Here is a 23007-nt window from a genome sequence, read left to right as displayed (position 1 = left end):
ACCCACCTACTGCAGTCCCTGCCCCCTTCTACCTCCCCTAGAGGAACACCTAGCAGTCCAGGAGAAGGGCTCTCCTTATTGGTTCAAAGTTAAGCCACTGTCTGCCTTGGAGAGAAATTTCTGTCCACCCTGTCGGTTGCTGCTGCCAAAGCCACATTGAGACAAGCCTCTCTCTCTCTCTCTCTCTCTCTCTCTCTCTCTCACTGCTGCTCCCTGTGCCCAGCAGGAAGGATGGGGCTGGAGCTCTACCTGGATCTGCTTTCCCAGCCCTGCAGAACGGTCTACATCTTCGCAAAGAAGAACAACATCCCCTTTGAGTTCAAGCATGTGGAGCTGTTCAAAGGTGAGTGAGGGGAGCTGAGCCTTTTTACCACTCTGCATCCCATCCCCCCTTGGGGGCTGAGCCTGGTTAGCACCTGTCCATGGGGAACTCAGTCAAATTACACTTCCTGCACTTGTGGAGAGGGGGCAATATTACCCATTTCCCCATTTCCTCAAACCCTAAGGAACTGTGGTGCGTTTCCTTCTCCCCCATCCCCTCCCCAGGATTTCTGTGCATTTCCCTTCCTCCTTTAAGGACTTTTCTAAAGTGGGATTGTATCAAAATAGTTATTCTGGGTTGATTATAATTTTGGTATCAGTTCTTGTATGACATACTTATTCTGGAATAGGAGGGGCCACGTAGAGGCTCATACAAACATAACTTTTCTGGAATATTCCAGGATAGATATTTTGGTACATTTCCAGGTTGAAAACCTTTCATTATTCTGCTAGTAACAGACTTTACAGAAGTCAGTGAAAGAAGAGCAGTGCAAAGTATGAGAGCCTTTTCTGCTGAGAGGGAGTCTGAGTGGGATAGGGAAGTTTGGAGACAGATGTTACAAGGCCTGGGTGCTGGAAGGCTGAGTTCAAATCTTGGGATCTTTCCTAGTGGGAAAGGAGCTAGAGTTAGAGAGGGCCAGGAGTTTGTGGGGGATGAGAAGTCTGTCTGTATGTGGAGAAGTAGTTTATCCTGTGTGGGATGCAGCACACAAGGGAGATAGGGATTGGGATAAACTGTGTGGCAGTCAGTTTTTCTTGGGGGGTGGGGTAGGAAGATGGGGGTAATAGAGGTTTTAGGGAAAGGGTTGGAAGTTTATGAGGAGATTGGAATGTGAGGTTTGCATGGACATTTGTACACAGCATGGGCTTTACTTCAGGTGAGAAGAAAATAGGCCCAGTCTAAGGACCCCCTAGTATTTAAGGCCTTTTTCCTTTTGTCCCTCTGGTTTGTGTAATTATGACATTGCGGAGTGCAATCCAGACTCGTGAGAGGTTGTGGCACCCCTGTCCTGCAATTTGAGTCCATCACAATGGTTTGCTGCTGTACCTCCCACCTGGGCTGCTCATGAATAGCCTTCCAGCATGCAGGTAACATCCTGAATGTCTGTATAGCTGCAGCCTGCCAGCCACACATCAGTCACACTCTGAATTCCACCAGCCTTGGTACCATTTGCAAGGTGACCCCAATACACTCCCAGTCCCAGATTTTCTCCCCAAAATGTGTTCTGCACTGTCCAGCCCCCGCCTGCACAGTCCAGATACATAGGTCCATTGCTCCTCTAAGGGGATCAACATACAACAGCTTGCTACCCTAAATGGTGTTACCCAAACAATTCACAGCACTGGATTAGCTTTGATTAAACAATAAATTAAGCTTATTTAACTATAAAGAGATAGATTTTAAATAAGTACAAGTATAAGGCATTAAAATCAGAAATGATCACTAGCAAAATAAAGATAAAATGCTTCCTAAACTTAACTGTACTAAACTTAACAAACTAGGCTTGGTCCAAGGTGAAATTCTTACCACAAATTTCCAGTAACATTGCTGACCAAGTTTCAGAGTAGCAGCCGTCTTAGTCTGTATCCGAAAAAGAAAAGGAATACTTGTGGCACCTTAGAGACTAACAAATTTAGGATCTGCTCCCACATGCATAGGCTGTTTCTTTTGTCTTCTTAGGTGCAAGAGAGAGATGAATAGGGAGAGAACCTGGGATGTTTTTGCCCCTCACTTTTATAGGTCTGCCACCCTTTGAAATGCATTATTTTTTTCCACTGAATGCATCCAATGAAGTGAGCTGTAGCTCACGAAAGCTTATGCTCAAATAAATTTGTTAGTCTCTAAGGTGCCACAAGTACTCCTTTTCTTTTTGCAAATACAGACTAACACTGCTGCTACTCTGAAACCTGACATATTCCTCAGAGTTACCCTTAGTAAAAGTTCAGGCCTGCTGTGAGCACAGAGACAAGGAATCTGGTGGTGAAAGAGGTTTCCTGCTGTGTTTTGCTAAAATGCAGATTTGCCTTGTCTCCCTCTTGCTGTCTTAAGGACCTTGTTTACTACGTCTATGTAAATTGAGTTAAACACACATTCTTTTGTTTAAGATAGGCCTGCTTGACCAGTTCTGCCAAATTGGAGCTATATGGGTTTGAACTTGTGCCACTAACTTCATTCAAGAAGAATTCATAACTTTACATATAATGTTGCTACACACATTTTACCATGAGATTACTGACCAGCAAGCTATTAGTTTTCAAATGATACCTAACAAGGCATATTTTGTACAAAGATTATAGAGTGTGTAGAGTGCGAATACAGGTGTGCATTCAGTCACAGTAATCTACCTGTCTGTTGGCAGATTCCATTCTGGGGAGGAAAATGCCAGGTGGCAATAACCCAGGACACTCATACGAAGGTAAGGGTCCTGGTTACAGACACTGCTCTTGCATTACACAAAAGAGACAGAATCCTATGAAGTGAGCTGTAGCTCACGAAAGCTCATGCTCAAATAAATTGGTTAGTCTCTAAGGTGCCACAAGTACTCCTTTTCTTTTTGTCTCCCCTTTCTATCAGAGGTCGGGGGCCCTGAATTGGCCCTCTTCTTCCCCCTGCCACTCTTCGCTCTCTACTTCTCCCGTTCCTCCCCCAGTGTCATCTCAGCAGCTTCTTCTTTCCCTGGAATAGGGACTCACAGAGAGTTCCTGCACTGACTCCTCAGCTGACTAATAGGACTTACAACCAGTTAATAAGCAATGCCGGGTGTTCAGCTGACAAACCATAGGGCTCTCTCCTTTAGAAATAACAACCAAGAACTGTCCCTTGGCATGATGTTATAACAAGATAGTCCTTGGATCTTCTTAAAATGGGTTGGCCTCATCTGGATGGAAAGGGGAAACAAACTGAGCTTTACAGGGCTTTGGCAATAAATATGTGTAACACTGTTTGGTGCCATCTACACAGCAAGAACAGAATTTTCTATAAAGTGGTCAGGAAAATATTGTCTTGTAACATGGCTTTTTGCAGCGTAGACAGGCCTCTTGGGATCCAGCAACCAGAAGATCACTTTGTATGGCAGGAGCCATACAGCTGGCAATCCTAGACAGTGGTCATTTTGGAATTGCAGGGTGTCTAGTTTTACCTGTTCAATTAAATGGGAGCTGTGACCAGGAGGCTGCTTATAACTCAGGAGATTCAATGGTACAGTCACGCATGGGAGTTATGGGCAGTTTCTGCCACCACAGCAAATCAGTATGTTTATATCCATGTGCTGCTTTCTCAAGCTAATGGGCTGATTTTCCTCAAACAACATCTCTGCTCATAGGTCTGAAAGGCCTAGATATGAAAGAGCAAATATTGCTGTCCAATCAACAAGCACTTTTGTTTTCACCAGTATCAGTGGAATCCTGTTGTCCCACCAATAAGAGGAGACATACTTGCTGTCTTTTACCTGGTCATCACATTCTTCCCTCTCCAGTTTTGCTCTGTGACCAGAATCTCAATTGCTTCCTTTTAAATTTGTCCTTCCTCAATAAACTGCCACTTTTCTGGAATTCATCACATTCATTTTGTAGAATTCTTGCAGGGAAACTCAAACAACTGTAATTCTAGTGAGCGCAAGTCAGCAGGCCCTCTCCGCTGTCAGTGCTGCATGAGAAAGTAGAGCTTTTGTGTTCCCTGAAAGTGGACACATGCTCTCATAGCCTGTAAAATATGCTGAGGGAGGGGGTAAGAGGGACTGTTTTTGGGGGGAACACAGAGGGGCAGAGCTCAGAGACATCTGTATGCAGCCTCTTGCTGTCATCCTGCCAGCCAGTGCCCCATGATGCATGGGAGAGACACAAAAGAAGGTAAAGCCTGTGAAGGGGTGCACAGCCTAACTGAATCCATTCCACTAGTCCAGCCCCGGGAAACTTTGCCCGGCCTGTTGAGAGAGAGACGGATTCACTGCTAAGGCAATGGCACTATTTGAACTCCCTCCTGCGGGGAGCTAAGGGAGAGGTTTGATCAGTGTGCTTCTATTCCCGGAATACCCACCTGACTCATCTGTATTGTGGCTGCTTCTGTGGCGCTGCTAGGAATGCCCTACAGCCATGTCTAGCAAGTTTAGTTGGTTCCTTACAGAGAATCTGCAGGGGAAGGACAGCCTGGGCACTGGACATTGTTTTGTTTAGAGATACCCTGAACGTCTGCATGGGAGCACTATATAGGACTGTGTATTTATCAGAAGCACTCAGCTTGCTTCTGTTTAGACCCCCGCAATTGTTTAAAATGACTGTTACTCATTTACTGACTGCACCTTCCAGCTATATCCATCTGTCAGCTTTCGGGTGGCCATATTTCCCTATGCTGAATGTTGGACTCCTGGTGAAATTACTCGTATTCAAGCTAGTTCAACGGCAATCAATGAGAACTATGCAGTACAAATGTTCAAATTAACATCAAGTTGACGGAGCCCCTGTTAAAAAGAAATACTATGTAGTTAGATTCTATTTATTTACCTTCTTATCTTTTAGGCTTTAGGGTTCACATAGCGAGAGGTGACACACACACACTCCTGTACACCTCTCTCACACAGGAGGGTGACCAACCAACCCGATGCTCCCTGCTCAGTGTTCTCCGCCCTCCCTGCCTGGGTGGGCCCCCGGGACGGACCCAGCTCTCATGGTACCTGGCAACACATGTGGGGGCGCATGCAGGGGCACATGCTCCCCCCCCCCCGATTTCTGCCAGGGTTCACACCAAATTGTGGCCAGCAGCAGCTTTTTGGCGCTGTGCGGGAGGGAAGGAATGGGAGCTGCTTCCAGCCACAGCGGAGGTGGGGGAAGAGATGACCTGGGCTGTTGGTGAGCTTAGAGCTCTGTCCGGGGGCTGGTTCTCCGCACAGCACTGGGAGCGGGATGCACCCCACCGGGGGGAATATGGAGGAGCAGTGGGTCTGGGGGAGGTGAAGGGGCAAAGCAGGGAGAGGACAGTGAGAGGGGGAGTATGTAAAGGGCCAGTGGGTGGGCAGCAGCGGTGACACATAACCGGACGCCGCCTGGTGCCTGCCCGCACTCACCAGCCACCGCAGCTCGCAGCCAGTGCCAGCTGGAAACGGGACAGGGGATGGGGCCCTGCTGGCCAAGAGCCGGCACGCAGCAGGGACTGCACTGATGGATCAGCGGGGGAGCACCCGACCCTGTGCGCTGCAGCTTTGCCCCGCCACCAAACTTGTACCACCACCCCTCCGTCGGCCACTGGACCCCTCCCACTCACCGCTGGTGGGCAGGTGGCTGGTGGGCAGGGATCATGCGGGGTGGGGGAGGCAGAAAATACGGGACAATTTGCCTGTTTTTAAGAAAAAATCAGGACACCTGCATGAGGGCTTTTTAAATATGGGACTGCCCCTTTAAAAAACAGGACATCTGGTCACCCTGATCAACTTTGAAACAAAAAAGTGGAGTTCTCAGACATGTGAGTCCTGGGAGAATGGCTGGCCATGGCGAATAGATTGATTTTTCTCTTTTCTGTAAAATATGTTACCCACTTTGCTCTTTCCCTTCTGTCCAGTAAACTTCCTTTCCCCTAAGGTCTTATACCTAGGAGTCCTCATTGTTAGTATCCTGACAAGTTTTTTGATTCCATGAACAACTGTGTATGCTACCTATTGAAATTGCTCTAGGAGGCAGGGCAACCACCCTTGTGTACATAACCCCAAGAGAGCTGGAGGTGCTGCTTTGAAATCATTAATTACTTGCAGCGGATCTGGTTCCCATTCAGAAGATGACTCCACAAGTCAGGTCAACACCATGTGACCTGTGAACAGGCTTCTCACATATACTGGCCAGCACAGCCTAGTACAGGGATGGGCAACTTTTGGCACACAGCCCATCAGGGAAAGCCACTGGCAGGCTGGGATGGTTTGTTTACCTGCAGTGTCCGCAGGTTCGGCCTATCACAGCTCCCACTGGCTGGGTTTCACCATTCCAGGCCAATGGGGGCTACAGGAAGCAGCACGAGCCGAGGGACATGCTGGCTGCCGCTTCCCGCAGCCCCCATTGTTGGGGGCGAGGGAATGGCAAACCCCAGCCAATGGGATCTGCAATCGGCCAAACCCGCGGATGCTGAAGGTAAACAAACCATCCCAGCCCACCAGTAGCTTTCCCTGACGGGCCGTGGGCCAAAGGTTGCCGATCCCTGGCCTAGTAGAATGGGGCTACAGTGTTATCTCTGCTAAATTGCAGTGTTATCTCTGCTAAATTGCATAATATAAAGATCAGTCATAATAATTATCTTTATACATAAATAAATAAACAAACCATTAATCCCATTGAAGCAATGTGAAACCAGTGTCGGTATTAAGGCTTTTCTTTGCAAACCTGAATGGCTTGCTGCAGAGCCATGTGACAGAAATCTCAGCAAGGCTGTATTGTATATGTAAAGCCATCATGAAACAAAAAAATTAGATGTAATTTCTCATTTGTGACAATGGCAGCATGAGAGCTTCCTGTAAGAGGCTCTGAACCAGTCTCCAAGCTGCTTTAATGATTTAGTAGTTCCATCAAGGACACTAATTTTAAGTTCTTAATAGGACTGTTAATAATTAAAGCAGCTTGGAAGCTGGTTCAGAGTATTACACATGGAGCTCTCCTGCTGCCACTGTGATAAAGGACATCATTACTCAGTCGCCGGCTGCCTCTAACAATAGGCTCAGACACCAGGGATAACTAGCATAAAGCGTATATATAAATTCACAGTGCATTTGCTTTGAAAGGTGTTTGTTACCTTGTGAACTTAGACTGCAGGGAAACATGGATGCTGTTTCCCTTTAACCTAAGACCATGATGAACCTACTGTCCAGGATGCACATGCTAATTCCCACATACAGAATCCCCACATTCTGGGATCTTTTGTCTCACTAACATGGACAACAACTAAATCCTCATAGAGACAACTCCCTACAGCCTGCTCTGTCTGTTACAGAATCCAAAAGCCAACCCTAGCTCTGCAGGGAGCTCACTCTGTCAACAGAGCTCAAAATATTGGAGATAATAACCCTTGCCCTTGTACTTTGCCTCAGGGCTGTTCTTTTCTTTGGAAATTTGTTTGAGCCTCTCAGTTAATAGATTTGTTTAACATCAGTGACTATTTGGGGTGGTGAGAGATGCTAGAATGAGACCCCCAAAGAAATCCCCCTTCTGCACAGGATAGCTACAGCAGCTGCGGTGCAGGTCTCACCACTCAGCCCTCCTACCGTGCCTCAACCCTGCTCTGCTGATCTTCACTTTCCTTGGCTGATTCCAGTATTGTTGACCTCAAGTGCCATGAGTCAGACCCCAAAAAATCATGAGGGTTTTTGGTTTTTTTTAAAGGTGATATTGTGGTTTTTCGGTCTGACTTTTGATTTTTTAACTCCTCCTGCCCATCCCCTTTGTGTCTGTGAGGTGGTGATGGTGGGGCTATCCATAAGTTACATAAGGGGGTGGGTGGGTCCTTAATTTTGTGTGTTTGTTTCAGTGTTATTACAACATGTTACAAGAGGTGGGTGGGGCTTGAAAATAATAAAAAAATGTATTACATAATTTATGGACAGCCCGTGTGTGTAGTGTCTGTGCGTGCCCGTGTGTGCCTGCCTGCCTGCCTGTGTATGACAACCGGTGTTGATTACTTTCCCAGATTTATTGGGTGAGGTGATTTTGGCCTCTGCTGCAGGAACTCTCACCCCACATCTGCCCATCTCCTACCCAGCAATTAATTCTGCCCCAGCCCCAACCTCCAAATCAGTCCTGCCTCCCGGAGCTCCTCAGTTCAGCCCCCGCCCCCATCCGCCCAGCCTCACCTCTGCTCCTTCTAGGGTTCTGCACCCCACTCCCAGGCCTGGGGGCTGCCGTGGGGTCCCCTCTCCGCCTGCCCAGGGCCAGTGTTGCAGCAAGGGACGCGGGAGGAGGGAGCAGAGCTGCCCTGAGGGCTGGGCTCTTTCCGCTGCCCCCTCCCCTCCTGTGAGAATGGCTTTGGGTTGCTGTGGTGAGAGAGGGAGTGAGCGCTAGCTCTTCCTGTAGCTGGTCCCTCAGCCCAAGAAGGCGGGCAGATAGGGAAGTCAGCCAGTCAGAGGGCTTTTCCCCTCAGGCCAGGCAAGGTTTCAATTCACTGGAAGGCGGGAAATTTTCCCCTCATGCCAGTTGGGCTCCAGCTCAGCCCCAGTCCTGTCCCATGTGGCAACACTGCGGGCTGGCTCAGTCCTCAGCTGCGCTCTTAACCCTGCCCGCAAGAGGCCTGCGGTGGAGAGCACAGGTTCAGCCGTGCCCCTTGAGGGGCTCAGCAGGAACACTGTGCCTAGCGACACCCCCACCGGGAGCCCTGACTGAGCTAGACAAGGACATAGGGGCTTGGGGTTTAGTCCCCACTTGCTACCTGCCCCAGCAATACTGCAGTAGGTGCCCCTGAGCCAAATTACACTCAAGGGATTGTGGGGTGGAAAAGGGTGATTTTAAATGATTGGAGGCCAAGTAATTTCATTTGAAAAATTACTAACGATATTGTGTTTTAAGAAACACGCAAAAGTAGGCCAGCCCTTACTAGTCATCCCTCTTACAGCCACCTCAGGGATGTGACTCTCACCATTTGAGTCGCAGGGGTTCTTTTACAAACCCTTGGGGACACCATGACTGAGACCATGCAAAATCACAATTATTAAGCATGGCTATTTTATGATTAAAGAAAGGAAAAGAAAATCTAAAACAAAACAAATGATAGAACACAAGGGATCAACTGGTTACTTCCGTTACAATCTCATTGAATCATAGAAATGTAGGGCTGGAAGAAATACTAGAAAGTCTTTGAGTCCAGCCCCTTTTGCTGAGGCAGGACAAATAAACCAAGACCATCCTGACAGGTGTTTGTCTGACGTTTTCTTAAAAACCTCCAATACTGGGGAGTCCACAACTGCCCTTGGAAGGCTATTGCAGAGCTTAACAACCCTTAGAGTTAGAAAGTTTTCCCTAATATCTAACCTAGATCTCTCTTGCTGCAGATTAAGCCCATTACGTCTTGTCCTACTTTCAGTGGTCCTGGAGAGCAACTGATCATCATCCTCTTTACTATAGACCTTAACATATTTGAATGCTGTTACCAGGTACCCCCTCAGTCTTCTTTTCTCAAGACTAAAAATACCCAGTTTTCTTAACCTTTCCCCAGAGGTCAGGTTTTCTAAACCTTTTATTAATTGTGTTGTTCTCCTCTGGACTCTCTCCAATTTGCGAACATCTTTCCCAAAGTGTAACACCTACAATTAGACACAGTAGTCCATCTGAGGCCTCGCTAGTGCCAAGTAGAGCAGGACAATTACCACCTGTGTCTTACATACAACGTTTCTGTTAAGGCACCCCAGAATTATATTAGCTTAGTGAGGCCTACTGTGTCCAATTCTGGGTGCCACACTTTGGAAAATATGTTCACAAATTGGAGAGAGTCCAGAGGAGAGCAACACAATTAAAAGGTTTAGAAAACCTGACCTCTGGGGAAAGGTTAAGAAAACTGGGTATGTTTAGGCTTGAGAAAAGAGGACTGAGGGGGGACCTGGTTATTTGCTCATATTCATTTTGTGATCCACTATTCTTTTCAGTAGTACTACTGCCTAGCCAGTTGTTTCCCATTTTGTAGTGGTACATTTCATTTTCTTCCTCCTTTCCTTTGCACTTGTCTCTATTGAATTTCATCCTGTTTATTTCAGACCAATTCTCTAACTCGTCAAGGTAGTTTTGAATTCTAATCCTGTCCTCCAAAGTGCTTGCAACCTCTCCCAGCTTGGTGTCATTCACAAAGTTTATAAGCATAATCTCCACTCCATTATCCAAGTCATTAATAAAAATATTGAATAGTACCAGACCCTGTGGGACTCCACTAGATGATACATCCTCCCAGTCTGACAGCAAACCATCTCTTTTATATGTCTCTCTTTGCAGTGGAGAGCTTTTAACAAAGATTACACCCTGGAGAGTGAGGAGCACTTTCCTGATATAGTATACATATCTACTGTACCAGCAAAGCACTCCTAATACGGATGCAGTTATACTGGCATGATGCTTATTCTAGTCCCCAACCTCCACTCCCAGTTAAATAAGATTTCCTGGTAAGCGCATGTTTTTGCCAGTATAATGCACTACAAGCATCTCCCAGCAGAGCTATATGGGTCAGGGATTACACCTCATCACACTGCTGATTGACAGCGGTATGTGTATATATATATATATATATACACACACACACACGCACACCTCCGTGTTATCATGGACAGGAAATTTCCCACATTCCATTGTCTCATTATGTACCCTATTTTTCTTTCTTATCCAGTTTGCACGTTTTCCAAGGTTCTTGAACATCTATAGCAAAATATTTCTAGAAAAACTGCAAAAATTATAGTTATCTATTAATTTTAGCAAACCTCAACTAAAGATTACCTTGTCCTTGATGATTTTCACATGTATCAAGAACAAGAGCCTAATCACAGTTTAATACATTTCTAGTGCAAAGCATGGTAGAAGGGTGATTCATACAGCTTAAATAGAGAGCCTTTAAAAATACATAATATTTGCTCCATAATATAAACTATATAATACTAACAACTAGCACTGACAGGAATCAAATGTCTGAATCCTAATGCAACATCCTGAACTGCTCCATGCCATTGGCAGACCTGAGCAGTTTGCAAAGTTCACAGATAGCTTATGTTCTGACTCTTTAACTTATGCCCCTTTATAATCTGAAACATGCACATGTAGGAAAACTCTAACAGAACACCATGAAGTGAAGGCAGAATGTTCTTATGGGTTTGACTGATCCTCATTCATGCATGGTCTAGTTACGTATAAGCTAGGTGCTTGCTTCAGTTTTCACAGGTTTAGATACTTCTGACCATGGACTATCATATTTTAATTGTTTTTAGGGCAACATTATAGGGAAGAGTTTGGCAAAGTGAACATCCTAAAGAAAGTGCCAGCGCTGAAGGATGGAGTCTTCACCTTAGCAGAGAGGTAAGAATTCAATCCCCAAATACCATTACTCACCATACTTATGAGGGGATAAGCTGATTAAATTCAGGTGTTGGGAAGTATCATTCCCTATGGCTGATTAAAAAGAAAATTCAGAATTTGCCATATGCATTTATGGATTAGACAGATTGATGGTCTGCTTTAGTATCTCAGCTCCTATGTTCCTGCAAAGAAAGGAGATGGTAGGGACTTGACCCACATGCAGTGTTATCATTTAGATGTTTAAAGCTGGGAATGGGCAATGGGATGGGTCACTTGATGATTACCTGTTCTGTTCAGTTTCTCTGAAGCACCTGGCATTGGCCACTGTCAGATGACAGCATACTGGGCTAGATGGACATTTGGTCTAACCCAGTATGACCATTCTTGTGTTCTTATGTTCTTAAATCTATGCACATATTTCAAATATATGATATGATTCAGACTTGGAGCTGGTCCTCTTTGGTTAGATGTAATTGAAATTGTGGAGTAGCCATTTCTAGCTTAATTGGTCGTTATTTATGGGGAACCAAGGATTTTCTAGCATGGGCTGGAGCAGGACAATACAGTGTTTGTCTCATGTGCCTCTCTGCTGGCCCTGAAGCAGTTAATTTAACTGACACTCATGCTTGGGCTGTGGGTGCCCACTTAAAATGTTTTGCAATTACCTTTTCACATTTGAAACCTCTTGACACTGCCAAGATAAAAATCATACACAAAGATTTAAAATTCATACCTTTTAACATCTCAGGTTATTGTAATAAAAAATCTCATTTACTTTGTTTGCTTTTCTGCATTTGTTAGCTTCCATGATGAAAACATACTATTGTTATTTTGTATTATTTGTGTTACCATAGCACCTAGGATCTTAGGCATGGGTTTTGCCACCTGGTTCTCATGTGCATGCACTACACAACAAAGTCTTGGGTTACGAACACTGCAGAGGAATGTTTAAAGCTAAACAAACAAAAAAAACTTTTACTCTGAAATACAAAATCATGGCAACATTTCTGTTTATGTTAGTCACTCAGATACTACAGCGACAAAGGTCATATAAGCATCAGACAGATAAAACCTCGTTTTTATTTTACAAAATGACCTGTCTGCATCCTTTGAAAAGCCTTATCTCAGCAGGCTTACACTGTCATCATGCTAAAATAGTTCAATGATATCTGTATCAAAATGGCAAGGGCTGCCTGTATTTTCTTTCTTTACTTTTGTCAGTATAGATTTTTCTATGGGACTCACTCCCCAACACAATAGCTGACCATACATCATTGCAAATTACCAGACGGCTGATTTCTCCTGCCTGCTCGTGATGACACAAACACTGGACGGCAACAAACACCAAGGGCCGGATCCTGCAAGCTCTCTGTGCAAGCAATTCCCTTGAACTCACGAGGGTGGGTGGGGAGATCTTGCAAGATAGGGCCTTTATGAAGATGATTGGAGGGGGATGCCACTTAAAGAGAGCTTCTGTGGGTACACAAACCCCTTGGAAATCTGCAGTGATGAGAGAGGCATCAGAAAAGTACAGCTGCTAACGGGTTTTTAGCAAAATGTTGTCTACAGATTATTATTAGTGTTAGCAGTAGTAATAGCAGTGTTACTGGAGTGCCTAGGATCACTAGTCGTGGACCAGGACTCCATTGTGCTAGGCACTGTACAAACACTGGTTTCATCTTGAGGCTTAATTTTCCTACAGGTTAAAGTTCTGAAAGGAGCCTACAACAGTTCGGTGCCCAGCTCGGACTGACTTTCCGTGGGGATTGAGTGGCTCCCTCCATTAGGTTCCTTTGAAAATCCAAGCCCCAACACTTTTTAGTGGAAGCAACATTAGGAAAGGGGGAGGAGAGATTGATGCAGCTGAATATATTCTTTCACCTTATCTGCCCCACTGTTTGTCTCCCATTAATTTCTGGACAGCACTGCAATTCTTCTGTATCTGAGCAGGAAGTACAACACCCCTGATCACTGGTACCCGTCTGACATACAGAAACGGGCCCGGGTAGATGAATACCTGTCATGGCATCATACCAACATCCGGGCTAATGCTCCCAAGACTTTGTGGATCAAGGTAAGAAGATTAAATGCTAAAAGCTCAGAATACTAGTATTTCCTCACTGGACATGGGACATTTAAACAGCTCCTATACAAAGCAAGTTTGTCTCCCCAAAATAGCACACTTGGCCCCATACCCAGCTGAGAGGAAACTCACTTAGGCAATTGTTCCCAGTTCCTTAGTATTTGGATGTGGGAAGGAAGGCTTTGGTAACAACTTTCCCTTAAAAATATCAGTCTAACACAGAAGGTCTGAACCTCACCAGGGAAGCACAGATCTTTATAGATCTTCAGAAAGGGAAGCTGCTTCAGTGCAGGCTGTACAAGCCCACCCAGACCCGGTACCCTAGGGATTACTCAGGCAGCTAGTCCCTGCTGAAGCCTGCGCTGCTGCACCTTCACCGCTAGATTAAAGATAGCTCAGGTATGTGTACACAAACCGCATCACACCCTGTGGTTTTAGTATAGACATAGCCAAAGAGAGAGCTTGGAGGTGTGAATAGGGCCTGGGTTCCTTTTGCTTCCCTTGTGCATGCTCTGCAAAACAAAGCTGAAAGGCTTGTATTCTTTAATCACAGCTCCCCTGCAGACTCACCAATTATGAAATCTGTAGGAGACTGTCTGCTTCCAGCACACACAGATGCTAGTCCAAAATGGGAACAAGAATAGAAATAATGGGGTTACACTCTGTGCGGAGAGTTGCCAGTAAACATGTAATAATTTCATCTTGCTTGTTGTAACTTTGCCCTTGTCAGTAATTGACTAAACACTTTGGGGCTTGTTTAGCTTCCTGTTCTGTTGACATGGGAGTACAGTTGGCTAAACGCCACAAAGAAGAAACACAAATATGAGTCACGTATGCAACATACAATTGCTTCCAATCTCTGCAACCTGCTCTCACAAAGCTTCAAAGAAAATTAAAAATGGAAGTTAAACCCTATTGAGGAAACTAGAAATGAGCAAAAACTCTGACGAGTGAAGTGTAAAAATATAATTAGGAAGGCCAAAAAAAAGTGAACAGTTAGCCAAAGACTCAAAAAGTAATAGCAAAAAAATTTTAAGTACATCAGAAGCAGGAGGCCTGATAAACAATCAGTGGGGCCCCGGGATGATCAAGATACTAAAGGAGCACTCAAGGACGATAAGGCCATTGAGGAGAAACTAAATTTACTCTTTGCATCAGTCTTCACTGCTGAGGATGTGACGGAGATTCCCATTCTCTTTAGAGCCATTCTTTTTAGGTGACAAATCTGAGGAACTGTCCCAGATTGAGGTGTCATTAAAGGAGGTTTTGGAACAAATTGATAAGTTAAACAGTAATAAGTCACCCGGACCAGCTGGTATTCACCCAAGAGTTCTGAAGGAACTCAAATGTGAAATTGCAGAACTAGTAACTGTGGTTTGTAACCTATTGTTTAAATCAGCTTCTGTAACAAATGACTGGAGGATGGCAAATTTGACATCAATTTTTAAAAAGGGCTCCAGAGGTGATCCTGGCAATTACAGGCCAGTAAGCCTAACTTCAGTACCAGGCAAACTGGTTGAAACTATAGGAAAGAACAGAATTGTCAGACACATAGATGAACATAATTTGTTATGGAAGAGACAACATATGTTTTGTAAAGGGAAATCTTGCCTCACCAATCTACTGGAATTCTCTGAGGGGGTCAACAAGCATGTGGACAAGGGGGATACAGTGGATATAGTGTACTTAGATTTCCAGAAAGCCTTTGACAAGGTCCCTCACCAAAAGCTCTTAAACAAAGTAAGCTGTCATGGGATAAGAGGGAAGGTTCTCTCATGGATCGGTAACTGGTTAAAAGATAGGAAACAAAGGGTAGGAATAAATGGTCAGTTTTCAGAATGGAGAGAGGTAAACAGTGGTGTCCCCCAGGGGTCTGTACTGGGGCCAATCCTATTAAACATATTCATATATGATCTGGGAAAAGGTGTAAACAGTGAGGTGGCAACATTTGCAGATGATACAAAACTGCTCAAGATAGTTAAGTCCAAAGCAGACTGTGAAGAGCTGTAAAAGGATCTCACAAAACTGGGTGACTGGGCAACAAAATGACAGATGAAATTCAATGTTGATAAATGCAAAGTAATGCACATTGGAAAACATCATCCCAACTATACATATAAAATATAAATAAGCTGTTACCCCTTAAGAAAGAGATCTTGGAGTCATTGTGGATAGTTCTCTGAAAACATCCACTCAATGTCCAGTGGCAGTCAAAAAAGCTAACAGAATGTTGGGCATCATTAAGAAAGGGATAGATAATAAGACAGAAAGTATTATATATATAAATATATATATAAATATCTATATAAATCCATGGTTCGCCCACATTTTGAATACTGTGTGCAGATGTGGTCGTCCCATCTCAAAAAAGATATATTGGAATGGGAAAAGGTTTAGAAAGGGGCAACAAAAATGATTAGGCGTATGGAACAGCTTCCGTATGAGGAGAGATTAATCAGATTGGGACTTGTCATCTTGGAAAAGAGACGACTAAGAGGTGATATGATAGAGGTCTATAAAATCATGACTGGTGTGGAGAGAGTAAATAAGGAAGTGTTATTTACTCCTTCTCATAACACAAGTACTGGAGGTCACCAAATGAAATTAATAGCAGCAGGTTTAAAATAAACAAAAGGATGTATTTCTTCACACAACACACAGTCAGTCTGTGGAACTCTTTGCCACAGGATGTTGTGAAGGCCAAGACTATAACAGGCTTCAAAAAAGAACTAGATAAATTCATGGAGGATAGGTCCATCAATGGCTATTAGTCAGGAAGGACAGGGATGGTGTCCCTAGCCTCTGTTTGCTGGAAGCTGGTAATGGGTGACGGGATGGATCATTTGATGATTACCTGTTCTGTTCATTCCCTCTGGGGCACCTGGCATTGGCCAGAGTTGGAAGACAGGTTACTGAGGTACATGGACCTTTGGTCTGACCCAGTATGGCCATTTTTATGTGCTTATGTTCTAATCCAACTTAATCTCACTGCTGATTAGATAACCCTGGTCCAGGAAGTAGCTGCTGGAACACTGGAGGTAGGGAAGGATATAAAACCACTCTGTAGCACAGGGCACACTAACTAGGATATGGGAGAAGACAAACTGTCCCTAGAATGGGAAAAGGAGGAAGATGCTGTCCCAAGCCACTACACAGAAATGCTGTGATTCACCGTTGGAACATCTGACCTAGGAATGTATGGGATTATCTATACCAGAAGTCTTTAAATCAAGACTGGATATCTTTCTAAAAGATATGCTATAGCTCAAACAGATGTTATGGGCTTGATGGAGAAATTGCAGGATGAGGTTTACTGGCCTGTGATATGCAAGAGAACCGACTAGATGATCTTAACGGTCCCTTCTGGCCTGAAAGATCTATGACACATCCAGTTCTGAATAAACTATGCTGAGCTCCAGCATTGCTTCTGAACCAAGTAATAAAACTTCTTCCTGGTGATCCCTGGAAAATAAATGCAGGATTTGTATCTTTTTAATTTATAATATTAAATTAAAACCATATGACTGTTGTGTCCCTTGCCATGGAGAAGAGCCGGGCCTTGGGTGGAGTAAACACAGAGGGGATTCTTTATTCAGGATGCCGGACTTACAAAGACCTTGTAGCAACCTTTGATTCTAACTGGGAATGTAAATAACCATTAGAACAGGATACCAAGGGGTGTGTACGTTCTCCATCAGTTGGAGTCTTTCAATCAAGACGGGATGTCTTTCTAAAAAACAAAAATACTGTAGTTCAGCCACAAGTTGTCTTTATGCAGGAATCACTGGGTGAAGTTCAATGGCAAAGGTAATACTAGATGATCATAATGGTCCCTTCTGGCCTTGAAATCTATGAATATATAGCCCACATGCTAAGGAACACTGCTTGTGCTTCATATTGTTGCCACATAGAATCTGCTTAAATTCTGGCCTGGATTAAGCAATCATGGAATTAATTGCTGTGTATGCTAATGATTAGGAGACATTTGCTCCCAGTTTCACCTGCAAAAATCTGTGATCAGAGTTCTGCTTTCCTGTCACGGTGCCTGGTATGTGGCTACAAAAGAAAGAGAAAATCTCAGGTCAGACTGTCAGAAAACAGGGCCGATACCCCAAACTGGCGGTATATTCTATAATTAGATTTCACCAAACCAGTAACAAATGTGCGCTCCTGGACTACTGAATTAGTCTAACCATGGAGCCATGACCAGTCCCCTTAAGCTCTCCAGCACCTTTTTATCACCCAGATAAACTGGACTTTATGACGAAAGTTTATTAAAACCAGAAATCACCAAAGCCAATTTCTCTAGTAAACTAACCTAATATTTATTAGCTAAGAAAAAGAAATGAACGTTACTGAGAGGTTAAAGCAGGTAAAATACATAACAGGTGAGTCAAAGTTTGTAAGTCCAAAGTGACAGCAGAGATGGTGTATCTGCTTAGTTCTCCATAAGTCTCTCAGGGCTTCCCAAAATGGCTTTGGGGACCTCTCTCTTTTATTTGGAACACCCCCTAACAGCATCCAAATGGATGAGAGATACAGAATCATTCTCAGGTTCCCTTTTTATAGTTGAAAAGTCTGGCAAGCGTTTCCATCACTGCAGGGGTCTTGTTTTATTGATTAAATGCAGACCAAGTTTGTAGATCTTCCATTGTCTTACATAATGATCCATACTTTGAAGTTAACAACCTTTTCATTTAAAGTTTAAGGCTTCACTCCCCGGTTGATGGGCCATTCAATTATTGCGACATCCTAATACATTTAGTTATAGACATCCAGACAATTTCATTAGTTTTCATGAACAATGTGACAACTCTTATCCTAACACATCTTTGATCTAAGGCAGGGGTTCTCAAACTTCATTGCACCACGACCCCCTTCTGACAACAAAAATTACTACATGACCCCCAGTGGAGGGGCGGGGGGGAGAGTGGGGGACAAAGCCCAAGCCCAGAGGCTGCAACCCCAGGCTGAGTGCCTGTAACCTGAGCCCCACCACCCAGAGATGAAGCCCTCAGGTTTCAACCCCAGGGGTCAGGCTCAGGCTTCGGCTCTGGTGACTCCATTAAAATGGGGTTGTGACCCACTTTGGAGTCCTGACCCACAGTTCGAGAACTGCTGATCTAAGGTTAATTAAGTACAAAGATAGCAATTACAGGAAACAGGTGAAGACAATAACATAATTTCACTAGCTTTCACGCATCTAAAGCAAATGTAATTACCAGGTTTTACATGTAATATGATAACATCCCTTTTTGTTCTGTTCTAACAAGTGAATTTGTACACTTAATACTTCCTTGAGGTTGTGACCTGAGCTGGCTAGCTGTCAGTTCCACTTTCCCAAAATAAACAAGAGGCTTAACCAGAAGCCATAGCAGGAGGAAGCTGTGAAGTTGTGAAACACTGAGGGTTTTTATTCTGTGCACTGCTTTGGACACGATTGCTTTGACTGTGAGCATTTTGAAGGATAAAGGATCATCTTTTAATGAAAGCTGAGATCTTGCCACATGTGAATATAGCATCACTTCAAACTGATCCTAGATTGTATGACGTGGTGATCAGTAAATTTAGTGGATCCCATTTGCAAAGGCAAAGGAAATCCAGTGCAAGTATATCTATGGAGGCTAAGTCTATTCCCTTCTCCCTAAACAGGTGCTCATTCCCCTCTTCACAGGCCAGACACTGCCTCCAGAGAAGCTGCAGGAGGTTATGGATGAGCTGGCTATTTCCCTGAAGCAATTTGAGGAGAAATTCCTTCAGGACAAGCCGTTCATCCTGGGCAGTGAGATCTCCCTGGCAGACCTAGTGGCTATTGTGGAGCTCATGCAGGTGAGTAGTGGATTGTAATCATGAAGACTCAGCACAAGGAAAAGATGGTATTGTCTAACTACCTGGGGATGAGCAGCATGTTTCCCTAGAGCAGGAATGCAGATCTAATTCAGCAGAGGGCTGGATTCCTATATTAGAATATTGTCCTCCAGACCTACCTATTCTTCCCCACAGCAGACCCACAAGATACCAACTTGAAACTCCTCCAGTAGCAAAGCTGGGGGGAGCTTTTTTTTTTAATCAAATTAAGTGGATCATACTGAGATTGGTTGCTTGGTCCCAGGCCATCAGAGCTGGGATCCTGCAGAGCAAGAGCATTTCCCGCTCTTAATTCCATGTCCCAGTGACTAACAAATAGCAGTGCTGCATCTCTGCAGTGAAGAATTTCAGAGGGTGGGACAGGCAGAAAGTAGAGGGGAAGCCCCCCAACTAAAACCTTAGCTTAAGTTACAATGGTGGTGGTGGTCTCATATGTTGCTACCTGGTTTAGCATTCCTCACTACAAATAACAAGTAGGCAAGAGCATTCACCAATAGGATCTCTAGCCCCATCTCTTTAATGCTGTTGCTGAGCATTACTCAAATAAGTGTTAGCCACATCATGTGTCATCATCAAGTAAAAGGGGCCACTGTTGTCAGGAGTGGATTTGGGACTATTAAAACGCATGAAGAAATACAGTCCAGTTGGGTTTTTTTCCAGATGCACAGGTAGACTAGGAGATCTCCCAACCTTTCTGATTCTCTTCCATGAGTTCCCCCTGACCCCACCCCACACACACACTTAGTGGTGACTTCCCTTGTGGAAGCTTCAGCATTTCTCACTTCAGTTACGTCTCTCTATGCAGCCCATTGGAGTAGATTGTGACATCTTTGAAGACAGACCCAAGCTGTCAGAATGGCGCAACCGGGTGGAGGAAGCTGTGGGGAAGGAACTCTTCCAGGAAGCACACGAGATTATCCTGAATATCAAGGAACTCAGCAACATCCAAATTGACCCACAGTTGAAAGAGCATCTGGCGCCTGTGCTGAGGAAAATAATGAAATGAGCTAATGTTCTGTTACCATTTGATCTGCATCTTTCCACCATCTTGCTCCCCCAACCCCCTCTCCAGCACCATGAGTAAGTGCCCTTCATAAGGAGGAAAGAACACTGCAGCACTTTCCATGTGGAAAATGCAACCCTCCCTTAGTCCATTGTAGCATCCTCAGGGACAGAAGCTGGGGAAATCTTAGAATCTGAAGCTGTAAATTCACAGGAAGCATCTGAGAACAAATAAAGAGGCAGCAAATCTTTTCGGGGGGAGGGCTTTGTGACTTTTTTGTTGTCATATTTGCTTTCAGGTGATCTGTACCAATAACACATAAACCTTCTGGAACTGCAGCAAAATTAAGGAGGCAGTGATGAGAAAACTATACAAAGACTTTGGATTCTGCTGAAAACACCCAATTGTGAAAGAATCCTAAATGGGTGGAATCTGTATTTCTGTATGCTTATATTCATGATTTCCTGTTGTCCTTGAACCTTCTCCTGAAGTCCTTGCTCAGGCAAAACTCTCTCCCCATTGTCAATGAAAATATCATGACTAAAAACTTCAATATTTTACACCCTCTTTCCTTTCAAGTATTTACTATCTCAGCTATTTAGATGGTTGTTGCTGAAGTTTTCTACAATGTCATTATGGTTCTAATGGCGCTACTGCACTAGGTTTTAAGTTCTAAAAGACCCTGAAAGCATTTTTATAAATTTAACCCATAAATTGTGTGTGTATGGAGTAATGTGGTGTTTAATTCCTTCCCAAACTGAGAATGTATATGATAAATTTCAACCTGAATCTAAATTTTATCAACAAGCTAAAATTAGGTTTTGTGGCAAGAAAATGTTTTTATTTATATTTTTCCTATAAAATTATAAAGTACAGCTATGAGTGAAACTTAAAAAGGTGTGACATTTATTTCTTTCAGATTCAAGAGAGACAGCATGCATTTATGAGAGCTAAGATTTTGAGAGACCTTTGCACAACTCTTCCATTCAGAGAGTAAGAGTCATCATTGGTTCTCTGAGGATGAGGGCTTTGCGGATGAATTTACCAGATGAGACCATGTGTTTCTTCTATGCTTTGTCTTTTTGCTGTGTACATACACAACCATACACTTGTTAATGGTCTGCTCCTAAGGAAAAGAAATTGTCTTTAGTTTATTAGAGAGACAAGGTTGGTGAATAATATCTTTTATTGAACCAACTTCTGTTGGTGAGAGAGACAAGCTTTCAAGCTACACAGAACTCTTCCTCAAGTCTGGGAAAGGTACTCAGAGTGTCACAGCTAAATACAAGGTGGAACAGATAGTTTAGCTTAAGTAGTTAGCACATTTCCAAGAGACCATTCAAAGTGATGTGGCCTGTTAACACCCCTGTAGTCATAGGACAAAAACTGGCATTCGTGGGTTACAGATAGTTGTAATAAGCCATAAATCCAGTATCTTTATTAAGACCATGACTTTTAGTGTCTAGTAAAGTTACGAATTTAAGTTCCTAGGCTCATCTGTTGAAAGTGCTGTGCAGGTTTCCTTTGAGGATGAGGACTGATAGGTCAGATATAGAGTGATGGAATTGTGAAAAGTGTTCACCCACCATGCTACCTACACACATTAGGGCACCCCACCTTTTCTCAATTCGTAGGGCCCTTTAAATCACCCCCGAGCTACCAGCTGCAGATGCGGCTGGGAACCCTGGGGCTCGGGGGTGATTTAAAGGGCCCAGGGTTCCAGCTGCTGCTACCGCAGTTGAGCTCTGGGCCCTTTAAATCACTGAGGAGCCCTGGGGGCTCCCAGCTGCCACCACTACCCCGGGGCTCTGGGCTCTGGCAGAGCTTTAAAGGGCCTGGGGCTCCGCTTTGGTAGCGGCTGCCAGATCCCCGAGCCCTATAAATCCCAGCCTGAGCCCTGCTGCCCGAGCCCTGGGGTAGCGGCGGCCAGGCTCTGTCGGGGATGTAAAGAGCCCCGGGGCTTCAGCCGCCGCTACCACCCCAGCCCTTTAAATCCACTCCGGAGCCCTGCTGCCGCTACCCCAGGGCTTCGGCAGCAGGGCTCCAGTGGGAATTTAAAGGGCCCTGGGGCGGTAGCAGCGGCTGGAGCTCCAGGGCCGTTTAAATCCTCGCCAGAGCCCCCCCACCCCTACCCCAGGGTTCAGGCAGCAGGGCTCAGGCGGGGATTTAAAGGCCCGGGGCGGTAGTGGCGGCTGGAGCTCTGGGACCCTTTAAATCCCCGCCAGAGCCCCACCGCCACCGCTACCCAAGGGCTCGGGCAGCAGGGCTCAGGCGGAGATTTAAAGGACTTGGGGCTCCAGCAGCCCCTACCGCCCCGGCCCTTTAAATCCCCTCCGGAGCCCCGCCACTGCTACCCTAGGGCTTCGGCAGCAGGGCTCAGGTGGGGATTTAAAGAGCCCCGGGGGGTAGCGGCGGTTGGAGCTCCGGGGCCCTTTAAATCCCCACCTGAGCCCTGCTGCCCGAGCCCTGGGGTAGTGGTGGCGGGGATTTAAAAGGCTGGGGCTGTAGCAGGGGCTGGAGCTCGGGGGCCCTTTAAATCCCCGCCACCACTACCCCAGGGCTTTAAATTGCCATCTGGGAAAGCCGGTCCTGGTACGGCGCACCAGCTCTTACTGGTACGCCGTACCAGGGCGTACCAGCTTACTTTCACCTCTGCCCACACCCTTTCCCAGTACATAGGGCTCTGGGTGTATACTACTTCTGCAGGTTTTCAGGACCTTTT

The 23007-nt window shown here is 44.9% G+C and overlaps 1 protein-coding gene and 1 long non-coding RNA gene across 3 annotated transcripts in view; one reads left to right on the top strand and one right to left on the bottom strand.

Annotated features, from left to right (window-relative positions):
• Positions 1-231: 231 nt before the first annotated feature.
• On the top strand, positions 232-20288 carry LOC144275748 (glutathione S-transferase theta-1-like). Its single transcript, XM_077835275.1, has 5 exons — positions 232-343; positions 11244-11331; positions 13255-13405; positions 19067-19243; positions 20088-20288. Exons 1-5 carry the CDS (start codon positions 232-234, stop codon positions 20286-20288), a joined length of 729 nt encoding a protein of 242 aa, XP_077691401.1.
• Positions 20289-21199: 911 nt separating this feature from the next.
• Positions 21200-23007, bottom strand: part of LOC144275751 (uncharacterized) — a 29652-nt gene continuing 27844 nt past the window's right edge. For both annotated transcript variants that reach the window (XR_013348096.1, XR_013348097.1), the window contains exon 3: positions 21200-21411. This is a non-coding gene — a long non-coding RNA (uncharacterized LOC144275751). The remainder of the gene's footprint in view (positions 21412-23007) is intronic.

The sequence above is a fragment of the Eretmochelys imbricata genome, chromosome 15 (genome assembly GCF_965152235.1).
Source record: "Eretmochelys imbricata isolate rEreImb1 chromosome 15, rEreImb1.hap1, whole genome shotgun sequence".
In the NCBI taxonomy this organism is placed as follows: Eukaryota; Metazoa; Chordata; order Testudines; family Cheloniidae; genus Eretmochelys; species Eretmochelys imbricata.
This window is presented reverse-complemented; position numbering and strand designations above follow the sequence as displayed.